Source organism: Trematomus bernacchii, unplaced genomic scaffold, assembly GCF_902827165.1.
Source record: "Trematomus bernacchii unplaced genomic scaffold, fTreBer1.1, whole genome shotgun sequence".
Taxonomy (NCBI): Eukaryota; Metazoa; Chordata; class Actinopteri; order Perciformes; family Nototheniidae; genus Trematomus; species Trematomus bernacchii.
The window spans coordinates 12,147,531-12,174,233 of record NW_022987648.1 but is presented as its reverse complement, the minus strand read 5'-3'; the positions used below and the strand labels follow the sequence as shown (position 1 = coordinate 12,174,233).

Genomic DNA, 26,703 nt, shown 5'->3' with positions numbered 1-26,703 from the left:
ATATTACGTCCATTCCATTAACACTGTGTGTGCGTTTTTATTTTATGATCTCAATCAAATATTAAATACGTGTGTGTTCTTTCCACAAAAAAATACAAACAGCTGTTGCTGCAATAATCATCCTAACAGTTTAATAAGTTGCACAGGTTCAATGTGCAAACAATTAAAGTCATGAGTCATTGTGTTGACATGACATAGGGACCTTGTTCATGTGTACAAATTGATTTAAGCATAAAATGGATGAGTGATTCCTTCCTGCTTTCACTTTATCAATCTGTCTGTGTTTCCTGTTTTATTTTGAAAAGTGATCACCCTTTGCGTTATGTCAGTTCCTGCCTGTATGATTACCTTATTCTTACAACCTGGTGCCTTTGTGTTTATCCCGCCCTCCCCAGCTGTGTCTTGTCCTTGTGATTGGCTCTGCACGTATTTAAGTCATACAGCCATCCTTACACTTGTCACTCACTGGTCTTTTGTTTGGCTCTTCAAAAAGTCATACAGCAGATAATAAAAGAAACAGTAACAGTCGGATTTGAATTATGATAGCTTCCTGAAAACACATACATTAACATCAGAACAAGATGATTTTCCTTAAGGGAAAAACCGGACACAATGTATTATTATAGCTCAGTATACTTACTGTACATTGTCTGGTAATAAAATCCAGGTGTAAATGAGATGACAGGTTTATGTGGAACATACCTTCTCTGAAAAGGAACAAATAAAAGATCTTGTCTGCCTCACACAGAGACTGAGAGTCAAAGAGCAGTGTGCTTTTAATAACCAACATGATGCAGTTTAACATCAGACAGCGTCTTAAAGATATATAATAGGTACTGTCAACTGAAGGATACGGTGATAACTGGCCAAACTGCACAAACACATTTAAACACTTCCTCTCTCACACACTCACACACATATCCAAATACAGTATCAAACGAAAGCTAACATCCAAAGTGCATTATTACATTAGCCCTGTATATCATAACAGATAAACAAAATACATTATATACATTTTCTCCATACCGAACAATGTGAATGAAGGTTTCTCTTTTGGTTTAATAGAAACGGGCGACCGCAAAGGGTTTAGGTTATTGAAGGAGTCCATCATGTCCAAAGTGCTTCTGAGAGAGATGGAAGTGAGTAGTCTTGTCATCATATCTTTATATAAATAACAGTCTTTGCTGCCAGGCCAGATCCACACCTTCAAAACATGGTGTTGACAGTGTTCTTCAAAATGATAAATGATACTGTGATACCCTTTCCCTTTTTCTGTATGTTTTTGACAGAGTAGAAAATAGCAAGCAAGTAGTAGAGAGAAAAAAGTAAAGACCAACATGTTTGCTAAATAGCCTAAAAAGCATGCTAAATAGCTGAGTTACATCAAAGCCTGTAGAATCGATTTAGCTCATATTTATTTAGATAGCTGCTTATTTCTTTAAACAAATAATTGTGTGACTGCACTTAAACTAGCTTATTAGTGTAACAAGTTGGCTAGCTAGAGCTGATTAAAGCTGGCAGTTGTCACTTAACCTGACAAAACCAAAGGCTGCTTTTGTGCACCTCTTTTTGTCAGGGACCCATTGTTGCATATATTCATAAGAACTTTGCCTGATAAATCCATGTACCATGTGAAAAAGGGAAGCTTGTATACAGGCTTAGCAACAACTCAAACTCTTTGGTATTAGAAAACAGTTAACATCAAGCTCTGCTGTTGAACTATTAGTGGAAGTGACACTAAGAAAACCTCCGAGCAAAAGTCCTCCTCTTTCATTAATATGGAAAACACACATTTTCACATTCTTTGGTCCTTTTTCATATAAAAGAAAAAGAAAAAATAGTTAGTTTGGAAAGAAGCATAAGCAGTAAGGAGCAAGAAGAACCATTTATCTGTTGACTTTCTATTACTTATTTAAACCACTTCCTATTGTTTCGATGTGGGTGCATTAACTTTCTGTACCTTTTGAATCTTTGGCAGCACTTTTTATTTCTCTTTGAATTTCTGGGAACCAAATAGCAAATATTAGGAAATATACATTTTGTGGAGCAATATCAAAATGTATTTGCCATAAAAGTCCAAACCCTATCCTTCTTTAACACAAACCAAACTAAAGCAAACACCTCCAAATGCAATAGAAGTAATATAAGTAATATAATCAACCAAGTCATATTGACTGCTGTCGACCTTACTTCATTAGTTCATCAGTGACAGAGACTAAGCTCTTTTTGGACCGAGCATTTCTGGCACTGGACCACACAACACCAGTGGAAACGACACAGACAGTTCTCCTCTATCACCACTGATTCCTCGCTGTAGCCGCGCTCGCAGCACAGCAGGTCGCAGCCGCTGATATCCATGGCTGTGCTGTTGCACATGCGCCCTCGTGTCCCCAGTGAACCAGTTTTCCGATTTGCAAGGCAGAAATCGGGCGACTCGTCTGAGTAGATCAGATCCTGCTTATCTGGTGGCTTAATGTTCTGGCCAACAGGGATCAGGGTCTTTCCGTCGTTGCCTCCCATTACCTTCGAAGCTCCGTTGAAGCGCTCTAATAGGCGGTCGCCCACCTCACGGAAATGAGGCATCTTTTTCCAGCATGTGCGCAAGGTGCATGATCCCGACAGGCCGTGGCACTTACACTCTGTCCGCATGTAGAGCTTCACAGCCTGGAAAGGAGAATAAGGAATAGGTGGGTTTTGGATGGCAGGGGTAAGGAGAGAGGTGAGGGAGGGAAAATGGTTGATTAATATGGAGAAATAAACAAGGTTGATCAAACAGAAAATAATGTGACAAAAGGAACTTCAAAGCTTCTAACCCAAAGTGAAACTGGACAGCTTTTTTTCAAATGATGAGTTCTCTAAAGAAAGTAATTTATTATTGTGTTTTTATGTTAAATCACAGACAAAGCCACCGGGTCACACCCACACCCACACCCACACCCACACCCACACACACACACACACACACACACACACAAATGCACACACTGATAGATAGGTAAGATAAAAGCCGACGCTATTCAGAAGGAATTTAACTCCCCACCCCCCTTCCCCCTCCATGTTGCCTCTGGCCTTCCTACATCTAACAAGCCTTGACAACAGATCATTCACTTATACTGCACATAATTAACCCATCACACACACACACACACACACACACACACACACACACACACACACACACACACACACACACACACACACACACACACACACACACAACACACACACCGTTTCAAACACACACGCTTGCAAAACGTGTATACAAGTATACACGCATGCTTGCACACAAACAGACATTTGCACGCATCACAGCACGCTTATTTCTCAACCTCTGGGCATTTGTGTGCTGTTCTCTTCTTTTGTTCAAATGGTTTGTTTTCGCTAATGCTACAATTGGACTAGGTCCCAAAATCCTCCCCTCTTCTCTCTACCTGCCTTTGACCCCAGCTAAAGTGAACTTTGTGACGCTCGTGCATGTGTCAACATTTCTGAAAGTGGGTGTAACAAACGGAGAAGAAACACTGACAGCTAAAAGTAAATGGGAAGATTTACCGAGCTGTATCTCAAATGAACATAATTAGCTTCTCTCAATAGTTGCTACTTCATCTCGAGTCTCTCCGTAGCATGTTGACTTATGGAGGCCATACTTCACTCTGCATTCATACAGGCAACAAAGAGGAACTTTAAACGTATACAGGGGCTGTGGAAACGTTAGAAGCTACCTGCCTTGGAGGCTTGAAAACAAAATGTTTGGCACGCTCTTGTTTTTGTGTTTCAGAAACCTGATTCTTGTTAGAATATCAGCTTACTCCACTACACAAATATGACTGGGGGCAATGTCTTTCTTGTTGCATGTTCGTGGAATGATGGAACATTCCACAGCATAAGCAACACCTTTGCTGCTCAAATGTTTGAGAGTATCGTGAAATATCACATCAGTGTTTAATACAGCACAGAAGTAGCAGTTCAAATATAGCTTATTGGACACACAACACATGTTCAAACTAATTCTACCCATTCAAGATTAACAAAGAAACTGCTAAGGTAATAATTCTGAACCAATGTCTTACCAGTCGCCCAGCTTCGTTGTTGTGCAGGTCAATGAGTGTCCTAATATCACTCTTGCCTCTTCTCCTCTTAGCGTCCATGAACTGTTTTGACTTTTCATAACCAAACTCCACATCGTCCCCGCAGCCCCCCCACTCCCACTTGACTCCGTCCCCAGGGGGGGAAGATGAGGACTGCTCTGGAGGTGCTCTGTTCCTGGTCGCTTCACAGCCACATTGCAGGAGGTCGCCCATACTGCAGGCCTGGGTCACGGCGTGGGTCACACCGGCTGCTGTGATGGCATAGACAAACGCTGTCTCCCGGATATCTACAGTAGAATGGACAGACAGAACAGGGGTTTTAGGGTATTTAATGGTTCCCAAGTTTGGTTGGCACATAGGTCAATAAAATGCAGTATACTTATATTTTCTTAGGTTCAGGACGCTTTTGGGCATATGCAAATGTTGCAATCAAGAACTAAGAGTTGACATGTATTCAGCATGAAGTTACAAACATGGCAGACTCACTACCAAAAAAGCACAAATATTAAGGCAAGATGTCAAACTTGCTCCAAAAGGATTATTTCTGGGGTTAACAAAAAGGCTGGTCACTTGCTCTATGTGCCCATGGCTGTGGAAGATCATTGGAGGATCTCTGTAATTATATAGTCAGTGTCTGGTTCTCTTTCAAAATCCAGGACGCTAAACCCAAGACAAGGCTAACTTAGCTGTTTCTCTAAGCAAAAGGTAGCATACGCATATTCCCAAAATCCCTTCATGTAATAGGATACTACAGTATATGTTAAAAACTAAATGTAAACAGGTGGTTGAAAACAGGGCCATTCATTTCAACTGATATGTTTTGGAAATTAGACTTATCAATCCAAATGTGCTAATACACAAAGGCACAGACTTCTTTATATGCCTGTGTCAAAAGCAGACACAAGTTCTTTTTTTCCCAAATGTCTAAACAACAACCTGAAATGACATGCACATGGTAAATACCTACAAATTACACCAAACCACTTTGGTGACATTTGTTGATCATACTCCTAATCAATCACAGGACAACAACTGGAGAAAAGAGACAGACAACTACAAGTGAAAGAAGCTAGTTTCCATCTATCCATTTATCCAGGCATCTGTCTCTCCTTCCAGTCAGTCCATATTGCAGCTTCATGGAACAGGATGAAAGCATCTTTCTCTCACTCCTGGTCCATTACTACAATCTCAGGCGTCATTGGATTTGTGGTGCTGAGAGCATGGCTATCTCTCACTCTCTCATGCACACTCATAGACACCACAGCTGCTGGTTTATTTCTGGTTCAGAGCTTTACACTCCTTGCTAAAGGCATGTCCAACCACAACTGCAAATTGATCGTCTGTCCTCGCCGGTGGCTACAGCATCATTCTCACCCCTCAGCTCAACACGTCTTTATCCTCAGTTATTGCAGCTATGACAGATTCTGAGTGACCTACTGGGCTGAAATTAGAGAATGCATAGTCGTAAATATCTAATGCATTCTTTGTGGTCTTTGTCGGGTACATTAATGGCGCTTTTCCACTGCAGGACCTAGCACGGCTTAGTACGGTGTGGTTAGGCCTTGGTAGGCCAGGCTCACTTTATGCTGCGTTTCCATTACAGTTTATTACCTGGGGTAGTAACTATAGTAACGCAGTGTAGGCGGGGCGATCGGCTGTTCGGCGGGCGGAGCGACACTGCGTAAAACTGCCGTGACGTCATCTTCAATGTGAACCACAAAACCAAAACATCAGCCATTAGCTATTAGCACTCAGAGCTCAGAGCTCCTCATATCTGTTCAGAAACTAGACAGAAGTTAAACAAGTACAAACCACAGACTGTCTGTGTCATGGTGAATACAGTCGCTGGTTTATTTATGTCTGTAGGCCGTTGTTGTCATTCAGAAAACACGCATTTTAAAAGGTATTTCGCCTGCCGTCTTGTCTGCAGACCGGTATCAGTATGTTGTTACTTCAGCATCATTTTGAAACGTGTATTACAATGAAATCACGGTAAAATATGTTCATTTTGTTGTAGTTGTAGCCCCCTTGCCAGCGATTCTCTCTGACCATTCAGCAGTCGAGAGTGTTTACGTCACTAGTTTAGCATATTCAGCCCGGTTGTTGGACCTCGATTTTGGAGGGCCAGAAAAAAGGTGAAAAAGCCCTGAGCCGGAACTACCCCTAGTGGAAAAGCAAAAAGAAGCGGGTCGGGCCAACTCAAACCGTGCTACGTGCTGCAGTGGAAAAGCGCCATTAGATACGTTTTTTATTTGTCACTGTTATATCACTGGCTTTAAAAACATCCATATTTTCTGTTAAAAACCTGGGTTCAATTATACCTTGCATGGCAACAAAATGTATAAAATAGATGAATAAAAACGATAAAGCCTGCAATAGTAAGCAATAAGTTGTTGTTGTTAGCAATGGCCGACAGGTGGCAAACGCGCTACACTGGCCCAAAACACTTGCATTAGGAGAAAGGCGCTGCACTTTCAAAAACAATGCAAATATAAAAACACAAATGTGACAAAATACATGCAAATGAAGAACATTTTTTACCAAATGTACAACACATGCGTAGAATTTAGAAAACATTCACCAACTTGATGAAAAATGCTGCAAATAAAAAAAACGCAGCAAGAAGCTAAAAACACAACAAAAATGGGGACAATTAAAAGTGATGCACACAGCTGGGACCGGAGTGCTTGTTTGCTTTTTGGAATTATAAAGTTGGCCAACTGTCCCTGTTGGCAGAATAAGTCTGTTATATAATGGTAAGTGTTTTGTCAGAATATTTGAAAGGACTAGGTAAACAACGTTAGCTACAGTAGCTAGCTTGCAGCATATCTGCAATAATACCAGAAGGAATGATGTGATCACATTGTTAAAATAACCCAATAAACCTTTTAACGATAAAAACGGACACTAAGTCAATCACTTAAAACTACAGTGCCCAACTGTTTTATAATAAAAATATATGTGTGTTGCCATTTATATTTTTACTACAACCAAATGTGCTTGGGGCTGAGGACCACTGAGGTGACAGACAGAGTAATGCTTGTATTTCATTCTGTTCACAGGATTTGTTTAAAACAAGTGTGTAAAGATTTCGCCTAGAAACAAGAAAGTAATCGAAATGGCACAGGACATAATGTTTGTAAATGGCAGAACTCTTGATACATGAGAAACAAGGGAACGAGAAAATGTATGTGTGTGTTAAAAAGAATGAGAGGGGAAAGAAATAATGCCACTTAGTGGACCATTGTATGTGTGCGGAAACTAAGTGAAGGGCTTTTATTTCTAAGGGCTGGAGAGCAGGGAGCGTGCAGTCACCATGTCAACACTGCCAACTCCATATCGCATGATTCAGTGAATGGGATTCATTAGAATTGGTAACACACGAAATGGGTGGAGTGCGACGAGACATGCACACCCAAGAAAGCCATAATATCAATACCAGCTGTACACCCCAACACCCAGAAATGTTTTGAAAGTTTATCGTTAAGTGTTAATGTGCATGTGAATTGCTTTGTGTAGATTTATGCATTTAAAGTCAAATCCTCACATATTTTGTCTCTTCTATTTTGATGTTAAATGAACAAGTTATGCGTTTTTTTCTCTTACGGTTAGTTTGAGATGAGCGTTACTTGCGGGCAGATTCAATAAATCTCTTAATATTGTTTGTGTGTCTTTAAATGTGCATGGTGGAGCATGTAGAACATTGTGTGTGTGTGCTGCTTAACCTCCTTGCAGAAGGGTTAGGACCACACCTAGCTGTTCCTGCTGTTCAGCAGAATATGGCTAAGATTATCAAGAGCAGCAACATACTCAAATCAAGATGTGTCCTCTCCAAAACCTCCTCAGAGTTATTAAGAGACACATGTGTGAAACAGCACACAACTCAACATAATTACAATATGGTGATAGCAACATGAGCTGTGTCCAAACTAGCTAAGAGCCTGGCCAGATGTCCTCAGATACACTAGGAACACTGCATTTAGTACAGGAAATCTGCATGAGGAAGTCATCGTGTCAATAGACATTTAATTCAAGCACAAGAGCACTTTACTTTATTTGAAATAAAGTTTCAGTAACCTTAAGCAAACTAATTAAACAGAGGGAGAATATATGGGTTGAAAGAGAGATACATTGCAGAGAAAGGAGTATTGTTATGCGTAAAATAAGCTATCAAAAATCTGATGATTTGAGGCACCCTGTTTCATATTTTCCTCGGAGACATGAATTCCAAACAAATTCTCTGCCACTGTGGGTGTCTGGGCCTGTCTACGTCTGCTTCTAATTCCAGAAGTACTTTCTGCAGGAATTAGCACATATTCTTGTAATACTCTGCATTGGGATATTGGAGCTGAAAGTACTTCAAGTCAACTCACAGTTCAGATAAGCATAGTTAAATAAAACAACTGTTGTTTTCTCAGAGGGAAAGGGGTTAATTCTGATGATTATCTTTTTGAAGCTAGTTTGGTGACAACAATTGTGACTGTTGGTCACAAAGATGAGAATGCAGTCTTCCAGAAAGGCTATTAGATACGCTGGGTTATTCTACAATATGTACAATGTAAAGAAAACCATAAACTAAGTAAATAAATAGTACAAAAGGTACAAGTAGAAATAAATATAAGATGTGTAGTACATAAAAAATCACAAAAATAAGTAAGGGATAATGTGCAGCGAGGCGGTCATTATGGGGGTCTTGAACAGCATGAAGGGTGTTCTTTTCCCCATAATGACCAAGTCGCTGCACATTATCCCGCTTATTACATGACCACATTCTCAACAAAGTAACGGTATGACTTCCAATATTAATTGAAATGCTTTTATAGATTTAGAAAATGTTTTTATTGATTTAAAAAATAGTAGGCTATTATTTATTTAAAATGTCATGCATCCGCTAAGAAAAATAGTCTGTTGTTACTGTTTGAACTACGTAGCAACGGCAGGAACAGCTTCGATAGCGTTTTTGCGGATCTTTTTGATTACAGATTTGAAAACATCGTTGCTTGCTTTAAAAGTAGCACAATTCATTATGTCAAACCTTGGAAAGTATCTAGATATCCCTGCCCTAATGCCAAAGTAACTGGCAACTGAATATGTTTTGCCGTTTGATGTCTATGTCTGGACTGTTGCGTAAAAAGGAGGGTTTCTGCCCCGTTACTTCTCCGCTCTTTTCTTGTCCCTCTTGTCTTGTCGGTTTGAAAAGCAAACTGCATGCAGTTAATATGCTAACGAATATAAGAAGCTTTTTCTCCAACCAGTGAGGTAAAAGCACATATTTATATAATCATTATAGTTATAAAAAAATAAGAGAATAAAGTAAACAGGTATAAAATACTATATGACAGTAAAAAAAAGTTATTAATAAACAAGAATACAGTTTAAAAGGGGAGTGATTTGTAAAATATCCATAAAGAAAATCTGCTTCCAGTTCTGTTTCATATGGGTGTTGAGAGATGTATCCATAGATATCCTAATGTTGCTCTCAAAGTGCACCAGATTGATGCTTTTAACTTCAACATTTAAAAAAAAAAATTCCCGGGGGAGCATGGGAGGAGGTTAGGTCCCCCCCCCCCACTTAAATCATGTCCACATGAATAAGAAACGAAATACATTTGCACACATCTTGTGTCCATATCTTTCTGTTTTGGGGGTCATGCCACAACCGTGCACGTGCATGCATGCGCGAGTCATGGTAAGATATCTGGATTAAGAGGTTGCTTTTTCTTTGCACAGCATGAAAGAAAGGCGAAATGAATGGGCTGTGATTTTAGTATTTTTAAGCAGAGGTCAATCATTTGTACGGCCCTCGGAGGATGTTGAAAAATTGAAATGGCCCTTGAGAGGAAAAAGGTTCCCCACCCCTAGTATAAAGTAATGATAGCAGCATAGACTTAATAAGAATAACTATGAGGTTAATACGTTACAAAATGTTTGCTAAGACACTTTTTTTACACCTGTGTGAGAACTGTGTACGTTTTGTAGACTGCACAAGCTTCCCTGTCTAATTTATCAACAAAGGAAAAGTCATGTGATTCAAATAATTTTAAAGCGTCTATTATCACATGAAATCTAAATAGATGTCAGTGAGGTTAAGTAAACCACTTAGAGGGAGTGAACATTAAATACAAAGGCACATTTATTTTGAGATTTACTGCTACTAGTTCATGATAAACAGCCATTAAGAGCAGATCATGGTAATTGCATACAGAGGCTTCAAAACAGAGTAGCACTTTGGACTCCCTCATAGACAGGTAGGAATGTATGATTAATTGTAAGTCTGTCTTCTACTGGTAGATTCTTGTCCCCTTTTCCCTCTCTCTTCCCCTCTGTCTCAATATATCTTTGTGTCACCATCCTTTTTTCCTCATTCTTTATATTCCTGTCAGGCACATTGGCAAGTGGCAAGGCAGTGTCCAATGAGATAACAAATAAAAAAGCATGCTTTTTATCCATATAGTCAGGTTCATGTACATGAGTTACTGACAAATAATGTAAACATTTCTTATCATCTGAGGCCAAGTTACGCTAACGTGAACAGCTGGTTACTCCTTTGATGTGAAGTATTGAAGATGAATGGTCCAGGACATTTTCTAAAGGAATATGTACCTTGTGTTCTTTAGAGAGATGCTTTCAAGGAATATTATAAAAACTGTATATCAATGCAGACACATGTCAGCTTCCTGACTGCAACATACATCAAAGCTTTTAGGTCAACTATATGGTGGCCGACAGGTGCAAACACGCTACAACGATCCATACACTTCCATTAAGAAAAATGCGTTGCACTTTCACAAACGATGCAAATTTAAAGACACAAATGTGCCAAAACACATGCAAATAAAGAAACATCTTCACTAACTTGATAACACATACGCATCATTTAGAAAACATTCACCAATTTGACAAAACATGCACATTGTTTACCAAAACACTGCATAAAAAAAACTCTGCAAATAAAAAAAGGTTGCAAGAAGCTCAAAACACAATGGAAACAGGAACAGTATTAAGTGATGCACACAGCTGGGACCGGAGCACTTGGTGACATTTGGGGATTATAAAGTAAATACACTTGGCCGACTAACTGTTTTCGTTTATGCATCGCTTTCAGTAAACGCTAAGTTTCATCAAGTTGGTGAAGATGTTTCTTCATTTGCATGTGTTTAGGCACATTTGTGTTTTTATAATTGCATCGTTTGAAAATGCAGCGTGTTTCTCCTAGTGGAAATATTTTGGGCCGTTGAAAAATGCTTACCTGTTGCCGGCCACCGTACATATATTCGTTTTACTCATCTAACTGCAATTGTACATATTCTGATAAATTGACAATGAATGTGTCTTAGCAGAAAGCAACAAGATAAGCACCCTACACTTAAACGTTAAATGTGTACACCTGCATATCTTAATTGTTTATGTTTCCTAAAAAATAACTTTTTCCAAAATGAGAAAGCTTTGATGTTCTAAAGCCTCAAATAGCAATTCACTGTTATATGACATCATAGATTAACTAACATTATTGAGAAAATCTTAATGACAGGTAAACACACATTTCCGTTTGCACTTCTTCCAGCAATGTGACCCCAAGTGGGTTTAATAACAAGCTTGACACATTTTCTTTGTACATTAATATTGGTTATTTCCTGTTTGTTGACTAAACAGAAAGATAAAAGCTCTCTAGCTGGCAAAGAAGAGACAGGCAGCTCTCTATTAATCTAATCATACAAGAGAAAAACCAACACAGTAATTGGAGAGGACCCAGCGCTGACCCGGCATTAGTTATATTACAGACTTCAAAGAGCCGGAGGAAGAAGTTCAGAGATCTTAAGAGAGATGTTAGGAGAAAAAGGCAATTTTAGCTGATCATTTCAAGCGTGCCCAATCTGATGAAATGGCGAGTCAGTCAAGTGTGAATACGTTTGGTCTGAAATACAACAGCAGCCCTTGTCTGTTGGACTGCCATCAGACGGGGATCTGACCTCAAGTTGACGTAGGCCGTCAGCTGTGGTCGTGAGGTTGTTGGTTCAGATCCTAAGGTACTCAAGGATGAAAAATTGGACATGACAATATTTGTAATCTGTGGAAAGCCTTTGGAAGGAATGATGGAGAGAGCCACAAAGATTATTATGGGAATTTCCCATCGTTAGTCTAGGTGATGGGTCAAAAATCCATAGAACTGAGTTACATACAACTAGTGGTTGTATTGGTATAACAGAATTTGGTTGATGCTGATCCTTATATTAATATTGAACTGATGGATAAAGGAGTGGTATTGATTGCCACATCTTAGTCTTAGCCATAAGGTTGCATTTTTTCTTTAAGTAGGTATAGATGAGAGCAGCACTCCATCACTGCACAGCACACCCCCTTTTTGGTGAAAACAAAACAGAAAAATATAGTTTCATCATGTCTTTAAGCTGCTGTGAAGTGTATTGCATGTTATTCAGCAAAAATGATTCAGAATTACGATTTTCTTTCCTTCCATTTGAAAAAAAAGGACAGTAAAAAAAGAGATCTTTGGCTTGAAGCTATCTACAGAAAGGACAGAAATCGTAAACAATCGGAGCCTGTCAGTCAATACTAAACGTCTGTGGAAAACCACATCATGAACAGTTGTAATGTTAAAAGTCAAAGTAAAGAATGCAGATGCCGCATTAAATTATAAAACCATGGAAACCATCCATAATTTAGATTCACTAGACATTCACCATACATCAATGCAGATCATCGATCTCCAATGACATTGTGTATTTGTTTACCTGGCTTATTTGGTCTCCATGTAGATACAAAAATGCTGGGTTTTTCTAAATATTTTGATTGAATTGTTAAAGACCTCAGAAGTTGTATTTACCGGCAGTCAAAGGAAAGTACATATTTTCACCCAAACAGAGGCAATGACGTAGAGGGAAAGTACCCAAATAGGTTGCTATCATGTACAAATTGCACTCCATACTAGACAATAGGGGGAGTATACGGGGGAAGAAATGATGCACGAAAGCATTTACCAACAAGCAAAACACATTCCGTCGGGACTTACCTTGCTGCAATATTTTGCCAAAATACTTGTTGTGGCTAGTGCAGTTCCAGCGGCGGTATCTGAACTGGTACTGGCACTCCCTGACGCCCAGCCTTGCTCCTTTGGCCACCTCACTGACAATCTCTGGCTGAGTTTGGCACAGCTCAGCCTGCTTCCCTGCCAGACGCTTCGCCTTCCTGCAAATGCTGTTGGGGTCCATCACCAGCGGACTGCCGACCGCCCTGGGAAAGATACAAAAATGTTAGATAGAATAAACAATTCTTACAATATCATGAAAACATGTCAAAGTTTTCTTGGAATACATCACATCTTAACTTAGTCACTGACCCTAACCATAACCCTACAAGTGGTGTTAGTTGCCTACCACCCTGAAAAATCGTTAAACTATGTAAGAAATAATATAATTATCCCACAGTATCATGATAACAAGTTACTTTTTTCTTGGTTAGCAACCCCTATTAACCTATTCACTGACTCTAACCCTAACCCTTATTCTGCAAATGCTTTTGGGTCCATCACCAGCTGCCTACCACTCTGGTAAAGTTTAAGCAATGTTAGAAAGAATAGGACAATCATGCTGTATCATGATTACAAGTACCCACTTTTTTCATTGTAAGCTACACCTGTTAACTTAGTCATAGAGTAAACAATGTGGCTTCACTCATCAACGGCCACAAACCAAATGCAAGCTAAGTCCTTCCTGCGGCTGCTAAGCCTGCCAACTCTACCCACCACTTCTCGGCTGTGGCGACAATGTGCTTCTTGAATAGGCACGTGGGAGACAACAGAGCACAGATTTTCCCAAAGGCGTCTCAGCTCTGACGTCAGATTCATAAGTCTGTATTTCGCTGTTGGACAGAGCTTTGGAGAACTGTGTGGTCCTCACAAAGTTGGAAGTGAAACAGTTGGACGTCTCTTCACAGACAGGCAGTTGATCCTAAAGTTGATTTTGGTAAACCAGGAGATTTCCTGACGATACAGCCTCTCTTGAGTTTTAGTAGCAGTTAAGAACTTCACAGCTTAAACCACACATATTTCTCAAATCAGTGCCGCTTACTGTAAATAATACACAGATTAAATCCATCTGAATGAAAAATGTACATGTATTTGAAATATATATACATCTTGTATTTGATGAAAACGGACCCTGGACCTTAGTAGCTTTGATAGATGACTGTATAAAATAAAGATAAATAGTTTATTCTAACTCTTAATGGGAAAATGGGCTTGGCTCTGCCACTTGGAAGCACTGCCAGCGTCTGTGGCCACTTCAGTGGAGTAACAGGAAAGTGGCTTTATGAGATGACTTTATTTCCATTATTTTTCTCCTCTCCTTGCCTTAACTGTTCTTCACTCATCCCCTCTATGCTGTTAACTTTATATACACTTAATTCCTTTTCTCACATCCTTTCATAAACTCCATCTCTCTCTCTCAAATCTTCTCCACAGTGGATTGTTAGTCACTGAATCTCAGCAGATGTGATCTTTAACTTAGAGTTTTACTATGAAAAAGATGTCAGGAGGGTATGCATGACATTGAGTGGGAAAGCAAGAGTGAGAAAAAGACTACCTCATAGCCTTTAATTCAGCCTTGTCCCTGTTAATCGCGCCGCCTGATATCATTCATCTGCACCGAGAGTTTGTTTTAAGAAGGAGAAAAAAAGCCAATCCCCTCTCCTGGCGGTCTGATTCCGAGTTAGACACACACACACAGGCACATTCACCCTAAACCCTCTGTTTTTGAAGGTTTTGACCACCTAACCATCTTCTTTATAAAGCTATATAATGTCATCACGTTATTGAAATTAAGCACCATTCACAGGGATTCTTGTTCCTTCCTCTTAGCCGATAACATTGCAGAACAGAAGGATCCAGAGGAGGCCCAAATACTGTTATCCACCAGGACATAAACATGTGATAACGGCAGATAGAATGGATTTAAGTTATGGTTTCCATGTAAAACCATTCTTATAATTCAACTTGTCTGAAGATTAGGGGGGTTACATTTTCCTAATCATACAGTACGAGCAATAATATGTGGTGTATAATGTGGAAATGATAGTAAAAGATAATAGGTGCATTGGCACAAAAGCCTGCACCGTCTGCAAACACACACTCACACACACACTCCAGGGACACCCACTGCTGCATTCCTTCTATGATAGTGTGTTGGCAACATCGCTATGGAAACAATGCTGTTTTTGCAATACAGGTGTTCTGTATGTACACTGTGCATGAGCGTGTATTTATTTTCAAATGTGTGTGGCAGTCACAAAGATAATGAAATGATACAGACTGTCTGTATGTGTTAATTAGCGGGTACAGGTACAGTACTTAGCAACGCACACTCCCTCTCAACAACCACTCATTATATACCCACTGATATCAGGCTGTGTGTTTATGTGTGTGAGGCAGAGAGAGACAGATAGAGACCAATGTAATGCATGTCTATACAGTATGTGTAGATTTGTATGGATGTGAGAAATGAAATGTATTTTTATTGTGCACGTGCCAGGGGCAGCTCTGAGGCCAGTTCTGTCAGCAGCTTACAATAGCCAGCCTGATTTTTTACAATGGGAGGTGTAGAGTTGTAAAACAAGCGAATGTACTGGATGACATTTGGGTGGAGTCCTGGAAGCCAAAGACAGAACGAGTCAGAAGGCTTTGACAATGGGAGTAAAATATATGTTTGATCTGTTTGCGAAAAAGCAAAACCAACTGGTTAAACTAATGAAGACATATAGCTGTTGGTCCAAGATTAGATGCATCAATATATTAAACTGAAAAATGTATCCGTATTCATTTTGTCATGAATTGTGGTATCCACTTTATTATCACTGCCAAGGAGCTTATGTTCTAGGTTTGGTTTGTTTGTCAGCAGGATTACAGAAAAGCTACCAGATCATCATTATGGTGGAAAGATGTAGCATGGGCCAAGAAAAAATCCATTCAATTCTGGATTGGATCAGAATCACAGGGTAGATACAGGCATTACTTTTCTCTTAGGACAGCTTTGGCGAAGGTCTGCGCTCTCCAAGTGCCCTTTCTAGTTTTGAATAATTCTCAAAAAAACTGACAGATTATATATTAAAACATTTTCTTTCTCTTGGTTCAGTTTACATGTTTGACATTCGTCAGTGGATATCAGACTTGGAGATTTCTAATGGCGCGTTTCCACTACAGCCCGCAGCCCGGTTTAAGAGGGCTGTGACGTCAGCGGCCCGTCTTTGGTTGCGTTTCCACTTGGCCTAGTACCGGCCGGCGGGTCCTAATTCACAGTTTTTCTGGCCTCATAAAATCGTGGGTCCAGGGCCAGAGACAACGAGGCTGAGTCGGGCTGAGTATGCTAAACTAGAGAGAGCGTCGCTGGCAAGGGGGCAACAACTACAACAAGATGGACATATTTGACCGTGATTTAATTGTAATACACGTTTCAAAATGATGCCGAAGTAACAACATACTGATACCGGTTAGTAAAAACCATGAATTAATGCTTTGTCAAGTCTGCAGACAGACGGCAGGGGAAAAACCTTTTAAAATGCTTGTTTTCTAAATGGAGATTGGCTAAGCTAACGCAGTATATGCCCCGACCGTCCACACTCACAACAACGGCCTATACAGACATAAATAAAGCAGCGACTGTATTCACCATGACACAGGCAGTCTGTGGTTTGTACTTGTTTAACTTTTGTCTAGTTTCTGAACATATATGAGGAGCTGTGAGCTCTGAGTGCTAACAGCTAACGGCTGTGTTGTTTTTCTGGGGTTCTCATTGAAGATCACGTCACGGCTCCGCCTACACTGCGTTACTATAGATACTGCCCCAGTTCCTAAACTGTAATGGAAATGCGCCATAAAGTGAGCCAGTCCTAACGAGGCCCAGCCATACCGAGCGGGGCCGAGCGAGGCCGTGTAGTGGAAACGCGACATTAGTGTGTAGTATTGTAGTATGTATTAGGAAATTGTATAATACATCATACATCTGTTTAGCAGTACCTTCTCTTTCTCTCTAAACACAAAACATGAAAAATAATGTCTTACGTTGCATCACTTACAACAAAATTAATCTTCGTTACACTGCATGAGCAGCTTCACAACAGTTGTAAAGCGATTAACAATTGACCTTTTCTTAAGTATAATTACAGGGTTGTGTGAGTTATAACAATTAAGACAAACAGAGTACTGATTTAGATATGTACTTCAGAACAAAATTGTGTAACCCTTTTGACACGGTGGGATGAAATCATCCCTTTATTTCGGTTGAAGGCCATTTTGTTAATCCCCATTGGACTGTCTGTATTATAAGTTTAGAAACGGGGAGTTATCTTAGTGGAATGGGAATGTAGTCTGAATCGGAAACTGGAGTGAACTGAGGTGGAAAAGCTCATTGCCGGCGCCATACCCAAAACTGGGGTGCGGTGATTGGATAATAGGATGACAGTAAGCGCCTAGCATTCTTGCCCTTGTTTGGAGATCGGTACATAAGAGTGTGCACCCCTGCGAGGTTGAAAAGGACATGGGAATACTTTGTTGTAGACTCCAGAAATGTGCATGTGGCAGGTGCAAAGAAGAGCATAATTGTTTTTAGCATAAGACATTCTCTTCACTTTTTCTATGAAGCAGTAGTGGACAAAAAGCTTCTCTAAAGTAATATTGTGTTTTTCTTGTACTGTATACAACTGCTGGCTTGATTCGAATCCTATTAGAAAGACCTTGTGTTTTTTTCCTGTTCAGTGCAACTTCTATGAAGATAAGAAAAAATACTATCTACTAGGGCTGCTCAATTAATCGTATTTTAATCGCAATTACGATTTTGGCTTGCAACGATTACGAAAACAACATAATCTAAATAAAACGATTATTTTTTTTATTGGTTTTTCAGTTGAATTATATTTAAAGTTCAGGGTAATCAACTGTTAAAAACATACTGTTCCATTTTTTTAAGTAAATGGATAATCGTTTTTAATAATCGTGATATCAATTATTGACCCAAATAATCGAGATTATGATTTTTGCCGTAATCGAGCAGCCCTACTATCTACTGCATCTTACAACTCTGAAAGGGACCATTGTTCTATTCTAGAAAACTCTATTCTAGAAAACTCAGAATAGGATGCTTAAGTGGATGCTTACGTGTGCACAAATGCAGGTCGCACACACAATCCTGCATATACAGCAAACACATCTATCCAGGCCTCGCTACTGTGCAGGCATGCAAAAAGATAAAAGCACACTTGGATAAGGAACTACAAAGCCAGGCAGTAATCAGATCTTCTTCATGCAAAGTGCCAATGTCATTTATGAAACATCTCTTGAACAGATAACCATGCAACCCATTGATAGTATCAGGGGCTTTGAGGAAACATTGCCTTGCATGAATAGCTCTTGATGATGGTAAAGTCGCAAAACAGAGACATTGGGTCATACAGTGAGAGATAAAACAGGATAAAGTAAAATAAATACCCAAATCAAATGCTGCTTTCACCTGCTACAAGTTAACAGTCCAATCCAAACCCTTTGGTTGCCTGTATTGCTTGGAAATGTTAATGAAATCATGTCAGTGATATATGTTTACATTTGTGACTGTTTTTCATATTGATGTTGTAAAGTGCTGTGCTGTACGGGGCCCTTCTTTTTTTTCACACCACCCACGAATGAGTGAATTTCATCCCTCCTTAATCCCTCAAGTATGCTGGAGATGAAGACAGTCACGTCAGGCGTTAGTCTGAGACACCAGCGTGAGAAAGAATGAGAAATAGTCAAAGAAGAGAAAGCTTAAGAGAGAGTGTCTAGAGACAGAAAGAGATGGTGGGGGGTCCAGTGTGAGATAAGAATGAGATACAAAGACATAAAGCAATGATAAAGTGATATAGATATTAAATTCTAAACAAAGGTTTGCACTGTCTGGCATCCTAAAACAAAGGGTTGTGAACAAATTCACCATATTCATATTCACCATCACTGTGTTGTTGTGCCTTCAATAATCAATTTCCTGTTTACTTGACCTGCAATCTGGAACACATCAGTCACTTTTAATCATGTCTGATCATGTTGTTTTTACTGATGTAGAACACTTCTGAAAACAATTAAGATCTCAGCATTTAAAAAGCCAAAGTGTGACCAAGACGAAACCAACACCACCAAACTAATTTCACAAAAGAAAAACAACTCATTTGTTCTGTTTTAATAACTTGGTACAATGGCACACCCAAAAGCACTGACAGCTAAAATGATCCAAGAATGGATCTATTCAGATACAAAGTAGGGTCTGGAAAGGTGCGTGGTTGTTTGTTGGGCAATGAAGGAGAGCAGAGCTGGAATGACAACTTGATATGAAAGATCGTTCTTTTGTTAACACATGGGAAGCTAAATAGGTAGAGGAGTAGCGTAAACCGTACATGAGTGAAGGGAAATTCAGCTTGAAATAAGCATTAAGGGGCTCATATCAACACTGTCTGTCTTTTAGTGTGTTTTAAATGATTTTCCAAGTGAATGTATGAGTAGGGCCTAACGATAGCAGGTGTTTCTGGTAAGCTAGTGTGTTAGCTTCGAAGATGCTACAGAGATCTTTCAGAAAATCAAGTGGGATGAATATGTGTAAAAGTAATGAAAACACTGCAGGTGGTTTACTTGCAGATTTCTAAGCTAATAGCTTTGGGTCAGAAAGTTAAAGTTCCTCGAAGCTTCAAGTGCCAATCATTTGACATTAGCTGTAGTATCATGGTCATTACAGTCTTTAAAACATATATATTTGAGATAGAATTAAGCATTAGGTGGTCATTTTCACTTTGAGACCTTTTACCAAAGAAAGTCAGGGGCCACACATGTTAGATTTGTTTTCCAAAGGTTATGGCATGAATACAAAATAAATTATCTTAAGTCCCATGCTGTTTCTCCCCAAAAAGAGATAATTTTTTTCAATTTGAACAGTTCACACTATTTAGCTTGTTCACTATTTTAGGCAGTATGACAATTGACAGAACATTAGAAAACTGTAATAAAACCAATGACATGTAACAGTAAGAAAGATAAATTATTAGGATCTCCATACAATAGGAACTCCTACTTCCAAAATCCAAAAGGCATCAAAACCCAGGCTAAGCTAACAGAATCTTAACGTTAGCTTACAAATGTAACATTACGATTTCAAGCAGGCTCAGCCAACCCCAAATCCGTGAGTTTGGCAACAGTTTTTGCCCTTCTTCGTTGAATTACAGACATATTGACATTCCCTGGACCATTTTACCCACTAGTCTACTGTATATAATTCTGACACTGGAACAAACATATATAAAGTATGAAATCCCACAAAAACCAAAAAGAGCGCAAACACACACATAGCCACACACACATAAACATATTTAATTCACGTCTCTCCCTGATGCCAAACCCACATCGTCATTTAATCTTTATCTGCACCCATCTCTCTGGTCCTGATTAGACATCTAGCTTTTCAGACAAGATAAGATCTGTTACAATGAGACTCTCTTCTGGTAATGATGGTGGTTCTGACTATAGAGGCTATGTGGGCGTGCGTATGTGTATAGTATATTTTCCCAAAACTGTATGACTGAATGAGTGCATTTGTTCATCTCTGAGTGCATGTTAAACTGATTAACGTGGATCCACTGGATGGAGATGTATTCTGACTGTCACAAAAATAATCAAACTACAGACCGTGTTGCAATAGGACAGAATAGCCGTGTCGCCAATTCTAAAGCCTGTTCCAAAGGCATCAAAACATGGGCTAAGCTAACGGAGTCTTAACGTTAGCTTCAAATGTACAGTTCAAGCTCTCTCAGCTAACCTCAAACAATGAGAACAGTTTTTGCCCTTCTTCGTCAGATTGTAAAATACTTTGATATTGTTGCCATAAATTGACCATGCCCGTTTAGCAAATCAACCTTTATTTCGATTAAAAATGAGTTTGTGAAGTTTTGTGATGGAATTTTAAACAGTTGCAACACTATCACGCTAACAAATTATTTTCTCAGACGGCAAACGGAGGGCCGATGTACAGACAGACAGTCAAATATAAACATTCTTGTGTGGCAGTTCCCTCTACAGTAGGTGTCTCCAGTATGACAATATACAAACAAAGGAGAAAGTTGAAACACACACAAACTGCTGTGTGTGTGCACCTGTAGGCTTGTGGCACACTCCGGGCGGGCTGTTTGCCAAACTAGGTCTGTGTGACAGACCCACACACACACAAACACACATACTAGTTGGCCCTCCTAAGCACTGCGGTCAAAATCAGTATAAGAGAGCAAAGGCATTCCTCACTCCTCTGAGTCTCTGCTCTCAGGCCAAATGATTAGAGTGCTTCTAATCAGCAGAGGCTCTGAAAGGACAGCTATCTCCCCGCATTTCATCTGCCTCACTCGCCGTCTCTCACTGCAGCTCTCTCGCTTTTCCTTCAGCGACAACCTATCTGTATGATAGTACGGCTAAAGAGACATACAGAGACATTGAAGGGGAGCGAGCATGAGACAGAGAAAGAGAGATGTATCGATGGTATGTCCAGCAGCTTTCAACAGAGAGCATCATTGTCCTGGCAGACCCCGGGAGCAATCCACAGGTGTATAGCTTCACCCTAGCTGCACCCCTGTGTAGGAGTGTGTGTGTGTATGAGTGTGTCTGTGCAACAAGTGAGTAGGTGAAAGAAGATGACAACGCATGTCAGTGGGAATAAAGAGGAAGTCATTGATTCCTTAGTGTTGATTCCCTTAATCCACTACAGCTTTATTTTAAATGAATGTCCTGCAGAATGTGCTGACCATAGACTGCTATTACAGAGATTAAATATATTTTAACAAAAGGGTGTGCTAAATCAAAGTTTCTTACGAATTCAGTAACCAATGTGTGTTTTATTCTCTCTTACCCAGTCTTTCGTGTCTTCCAGTTAATCCCACCATTGTTAAGCAATGCTGCATATAAATGAATAACTCTTTTGTTTGTAGGTAAAAGGAAAGTATTTTATTACCATAATGTACTATCTTCTTGAGTTTTTTGTCATCTTTTTTTTAATGGATTCAGGCTAGGTCTGACATGATTTTGCCCAAAAGGGTTTGAAAGCAATGTTAATGACTGACCCCTGTAGGGATATTGTTTTTCCCTACAACCCTTCACAGCTGGGTCACCGCACAGTTCAGCTACAGATCAGCACCCCTCTGGCTTAAACTGTCCCGTCTTTGTCAATACTATGTCCTCCATCTTTCCTGAGGCTGCATTTTCTCACAGCTGAAAACTGAGCTTTTCCAAAAACTGTCTCCAGTAAACCCGTCCCTGAAAATCCTGTTGATGTTTTAGCGTGGACATGGAAAACCGAGCTTCTGGAAACCAATCAAGAAATGATTCTCCGGTCGCAAGTAAAGTTACAAGAGTTAACTTAGCTTACCCTCTTTGTGATCACTCAGTCATGTTACACATCTCATCCGTATCCATGTGAATTTTGTCAAACAACTGATCAAGCTAGAATACAACAGATAAACATATAGAGCACAAACTACAAGTCTGGCTTTATTGCAGACGAACTAGCCAAAACAATGAAGAGCATTTGATAGAAAGGACGGAGGTTTACCCAGCTGAGACTGGACTGTGTCGTTTTTCTAAACAGATGCTTGCTTCGATGCATTCTTGAAGTTTGCCAACAAAAAGAGAACAGAAAAGGATTTTTTTAGCTTTTCAGCTTTTCAGGCATCTAATTGTGAATGTAAAAACATCCTAAGAACACAAGCGTTACATGCAGGTTGTGTATGCTTGTGCACTGCATTGTCTTGTCAAAGTACACCCAGGCAGATAACATGCTTTCCGACAAGATATCTTGAAACCCATGTCCATTGTCAGTATGCAACCTCACTTTTACAACAGTATGGGAGGTCCTTTCATCAAGTCAGTTATTTCACCAAGGCAATTGGGAGCAGGTCATATTTTCCTTTCCACATCCAATCAATTCTTCCTAGATCCTTACAGAAACTATCAATTTTTCCTAACAATGGTAATTCCATCTAATTCTTAAATTCCCCACAGGTTATGCGTTTACCTCACAGGTCTATAATGTAGGCATTTGAAGAGACAGAATAATGGAAAACTTCACGTTCAAAGAAACATCCTCCTGTGAAGCTGATAGACCATCAGCCAGTCATATAAGGACATTGAGAAGACTTACACAGCCTCTGTGACACTACAACCCACAGTGACCTTGACTGGGCTGTGAATGAACAGTGGGAGGATTCGCTGAAAGGAAGAAAAGAAAAAATCACAAAGCTTCACATTCAAACACTGCCGCTTTGCAGAAGTTTGTGAGTGTGTCTGTGTTTGTGTGTGATAAAGAGAGAGGGCAAGACAGAGATAAATATTAGATCTTGTCAAATGAAACTCTGCCCACAAGAAGACAGTTGGAAAGATAGACAGACAGACAGACAGACAGACAGACAGACAGACAGACAGACAGACAGACAGACAGACAGACAGCAGAGTTTCCGTTAGCCGGTAATTACCGGACTATGACCGGTAAAATATGCTGAAGACCGGCAAATCTAAATCTCTCCGGTCAAAATGTCCGGTCAAAAATAATTTCCCTTTAGCGCAATACCGCATCAGTTGCACCGCTTATGTGACAGACAAGAATAGTATGTGACAGACAAGAATAGTCAATTCTAATGTCTAACATTTAATGTGGAGAAAGAGTGTCCTGTATGGGTTGATTGTGCGTTGATCTGTTGGTAATGCTTCGGGGTTCCGGTGGGCATGTAAACAAATGCATAATGCTGTACTATACTTTGTGGCCTCACCCGGGTGCATAGCGACGCTTATTGTTTAGGTGTCTTTTAATAAGCAGGTAGTCATATAATTAGCTAGAACTAGCTAGATCTGATCGATATGGACATAAACGCGAGTGAAGTCTAATCTGACGGGAGAGAGAGATCAGCTGCTGCTGACGAGTCGACACGCAGCTCTGCATGATCACATGCAGCGGTGAGCGGAACAAAACACACGCTTAGGTTAGAATATCACACGTAGCTATTTTAATTACCTCTCAAACTACCTAAACTAGTTATAGATATGTTTAGTTTTACTGTCGGGTCACTCATTACTGGATCCGCGAGCTGCATGATACTGACGGGCTGTCAGGAGAGGGAGAGAGAGCGCTCCGTTTATTATTCCCGTGTTATAAATTACTGTACACTTTTGAATAATGTAGTTAATCTACTAGAATTAGTTTGTTTAATATCGAATCATATCAATTTGTTTAAAAGCTCAATAAATAACAAGGAAGACCTTTGACCGGCACTTTTCTCATTTTGTCCGGAAGATTTCAACTTTAACGGACATGTTGACCGGCAAAAAAATATTCTAACGGGAACTCTGACAGACAGACAGACAGACAGACAGAAAATATGTTATCAGCAGATCTGCAAGGTCTGTCTGTCTGTCCGACTGTCACACACCTTGCGAAGCTGAGCCCTTATGGATTGTTTTATGATGACATATCCACTGCGCCTAGAGGGCCACCTGACATTCCTGACTCTGAACCCCCACTACACACACACAAACACACACCACCTCCACAAATCTCCCTGTCCTCTCTCCTTCGTGTATTACTGCAGGCAATGAGCAGCAGACACCTCTCTCACCACTCCTGTTCCTCTGTCTCTTTGTCCTGCACCCTGGGGACCCATTTTCCCCAGAACCATTAAGACATATTTTGACTTATGGTTAACTTTTCTATTATCTTAAGCTGTGTTTAGGTTAATATTGTCTCAAAACATGAAAATAATAATATTCTCTATTTATTTTTGAACCAACTAGATTATTTAATACATGTAGGCAACCGGTGTTGTTCTTCTCTTCTTATTTCCAATTGTAATGCATTCTTTAAATATGTTAGTTCCTTTTTTATATGCTGCATTGAATATATGCATCTCTGTCTTTTGACCACACTCCATAAAAACGCAGACAGAATGGTCTATGTAGGTGAAACGCTGAGAGGTGTGTGAGGTGCTGTGAAGGTTTATCAAACATGAGTAAGCCCCATAATACAAATAAAACCAAGCCAGGTGAGATCGTTTAAATCTCAGGTTGACACGAAACTTAACACACGTGGTAAATACAGAGCACTTACCACCAGAGTCCGATGATATTGACCGGGCAGAGCAAGATAAAGAACAGGGCCAGTTGGATCCGTGATAGACGAACCCTCATGGTGAACGCAGCAAATCCTCGAGGAGATCCCCCGGCAAAGTTTACAGAACTGACGAGCTCAGCCAACACCGAGTTGGATTATTTCTTAAATACATAGGAGGTCCTTGATTTCTGTCGGTAGCAATAAAGCTCACTGGAAACTGTCTGTCACCAAGAGCGCGAAAAGTTCCTCATCCAAATCCTCTTCGGTGGGGCGCATCTTAATGCGCAACGAAGTTGGTCAAGAGGCTACTGAAGAGATGTCCGCTTTCAAAAGTGTGGTTAACCTCTTCATTATCGTTCTGCACTATATGTCGCTGCACAATAACATGCTTTCAAAAAGGTCAGATGAGGAAGGAGAAGTGTCTCAAAGCCGGGAAGTCCTCGCTGACTGCGGAAAAGCGTACGGTGGTTATGAGGACAATCGGGAGTCTCGCCACTCTGGGGATATTAAAAACAATGAAATTATATTTTTGAAAAAAGAATAGCACTGCTGTAAGAAATACATTTGTTGGAGGTTCTTCGTTGTCTGCGCGCTGTGCCCTGACGCACAGATGAACTTGGAGAAGTGGTTTCGGGTGCGCACCGGCTGCATGTAGAGGCGTCTGTGTGTGCCACAGTCTGTCGATGTGTTTTCTTTGGATGATAAAGGGAGGAAAAATGCGCTCTTCTTCTTCCACCTTGGTGTGACGTCGCTCCGGGCGAAGCGAAATCCTCGCTGTCACTCAGAGAGGGAGAGAGAAAGAAACTGCAATTAGTTTCAGGAGGACCCGGCTGAGAGCAGAGAGGGGGTAAACACACACACAGACACACACTCAGAGCTGTCACACAGTGTGTTTACGGTGCACCCGAAATTAGAGTTTATGGAATGAGATGATGTCAGCGACAGCACAGGTGTGGTGGTACCTTTTTTTTATATCTGTGCCAACAGGCTGGCACCTTCTGAAGTAATCTGAGTGTGTCATGTCTTTTATTTAGCAAAACATTTAAAAAAGATTAACAGTTACTTCTTAACTTTAGTTAGACAACTGTTGTTGCACATCAACTCTTCTGTACACAAAAGAAGCCAAAGTTAATCAGTTGCCTCAAAAAAGTCTTAAAGGTCCCATGTCATGCTTTTCCGGTTATTACCGGTCCCCTTGTGTGTTATGAAGGTTTTTATGCATGTAAACGGTCTGCAAAGTCACAAACCCTCAAAGTACACCCTGTAGCAAGTAAAACTCTAACACAGAAAATACCTGTCTATGCTGCCCCAGAACGCCTCCTTGGAGATTTCTCTTTTTCTTCCTGGGTACAGTGACGTGCCCATACCCAAATGGACCCAATCCGTGGAGCCGTTACGTTACGTCCGCGGAGCCGTTACGTTAAGTCCGTGGATTGGTCCAAATTGACCAATCCGCG

General features: G+C 40.2%; 1 protein-coding gene across 1 annotated transcript; it reads right to left on the bottom strand.

Annotated features, from left to right (window-relative positions):
- Positions 1 to 758: 758 nt before the first annotated feature.
- On the bottom strand, positions 759 to 26,045 carry wnt6b (wingless-type MMTV integration site family, member 6b). Its single transcript, XM_034134169.1, has 4 exons — positions 25,244 to 26,045; positions 13,117 to 13,337; positions 4,071 to 4,375; positions 759 to 2,664 (listed from the first exon to the last, which is right to left on the bottom strand). Exons 1-4 carry the CDS (start codon positions 25,321 to 25,323, stop codon positions 2,203 to 2,205), a joined length of 1,068 nt encoding a protein of 355 aa, XP_033990060.1. The 5' UTR covers positions 25,324 to 26,045; the 3' UTR covers positions 759 to 2,202.
- Between the last annotated feature and the right edge of the window lie 658 nt (positions 26,046 to 26,703).

Coding starts and splice junctions, on each gene's coding strand:
- wnt6b (XM_034134169.1), bottom strand. CDS start 25,323: ATGAGGGTTCGTCTATCACGGATCCAACTGGCCCTGTTCTTTATCTTG. Junction 13,338..25,243: donor AATATCATCGGACTCTGGTG/GTAAGTGCTCTG, acceptor TATCTTTCCCAG/GGCGGTCGGCAGTCCGCTGG. Junction 4,376..13,116: donor TGGCAAAATATTGCAGCAAG/GTAAGTCCCGAC, acceptor ATTCTACTGTAG/ATATCCGGGAGACAGCGTTT.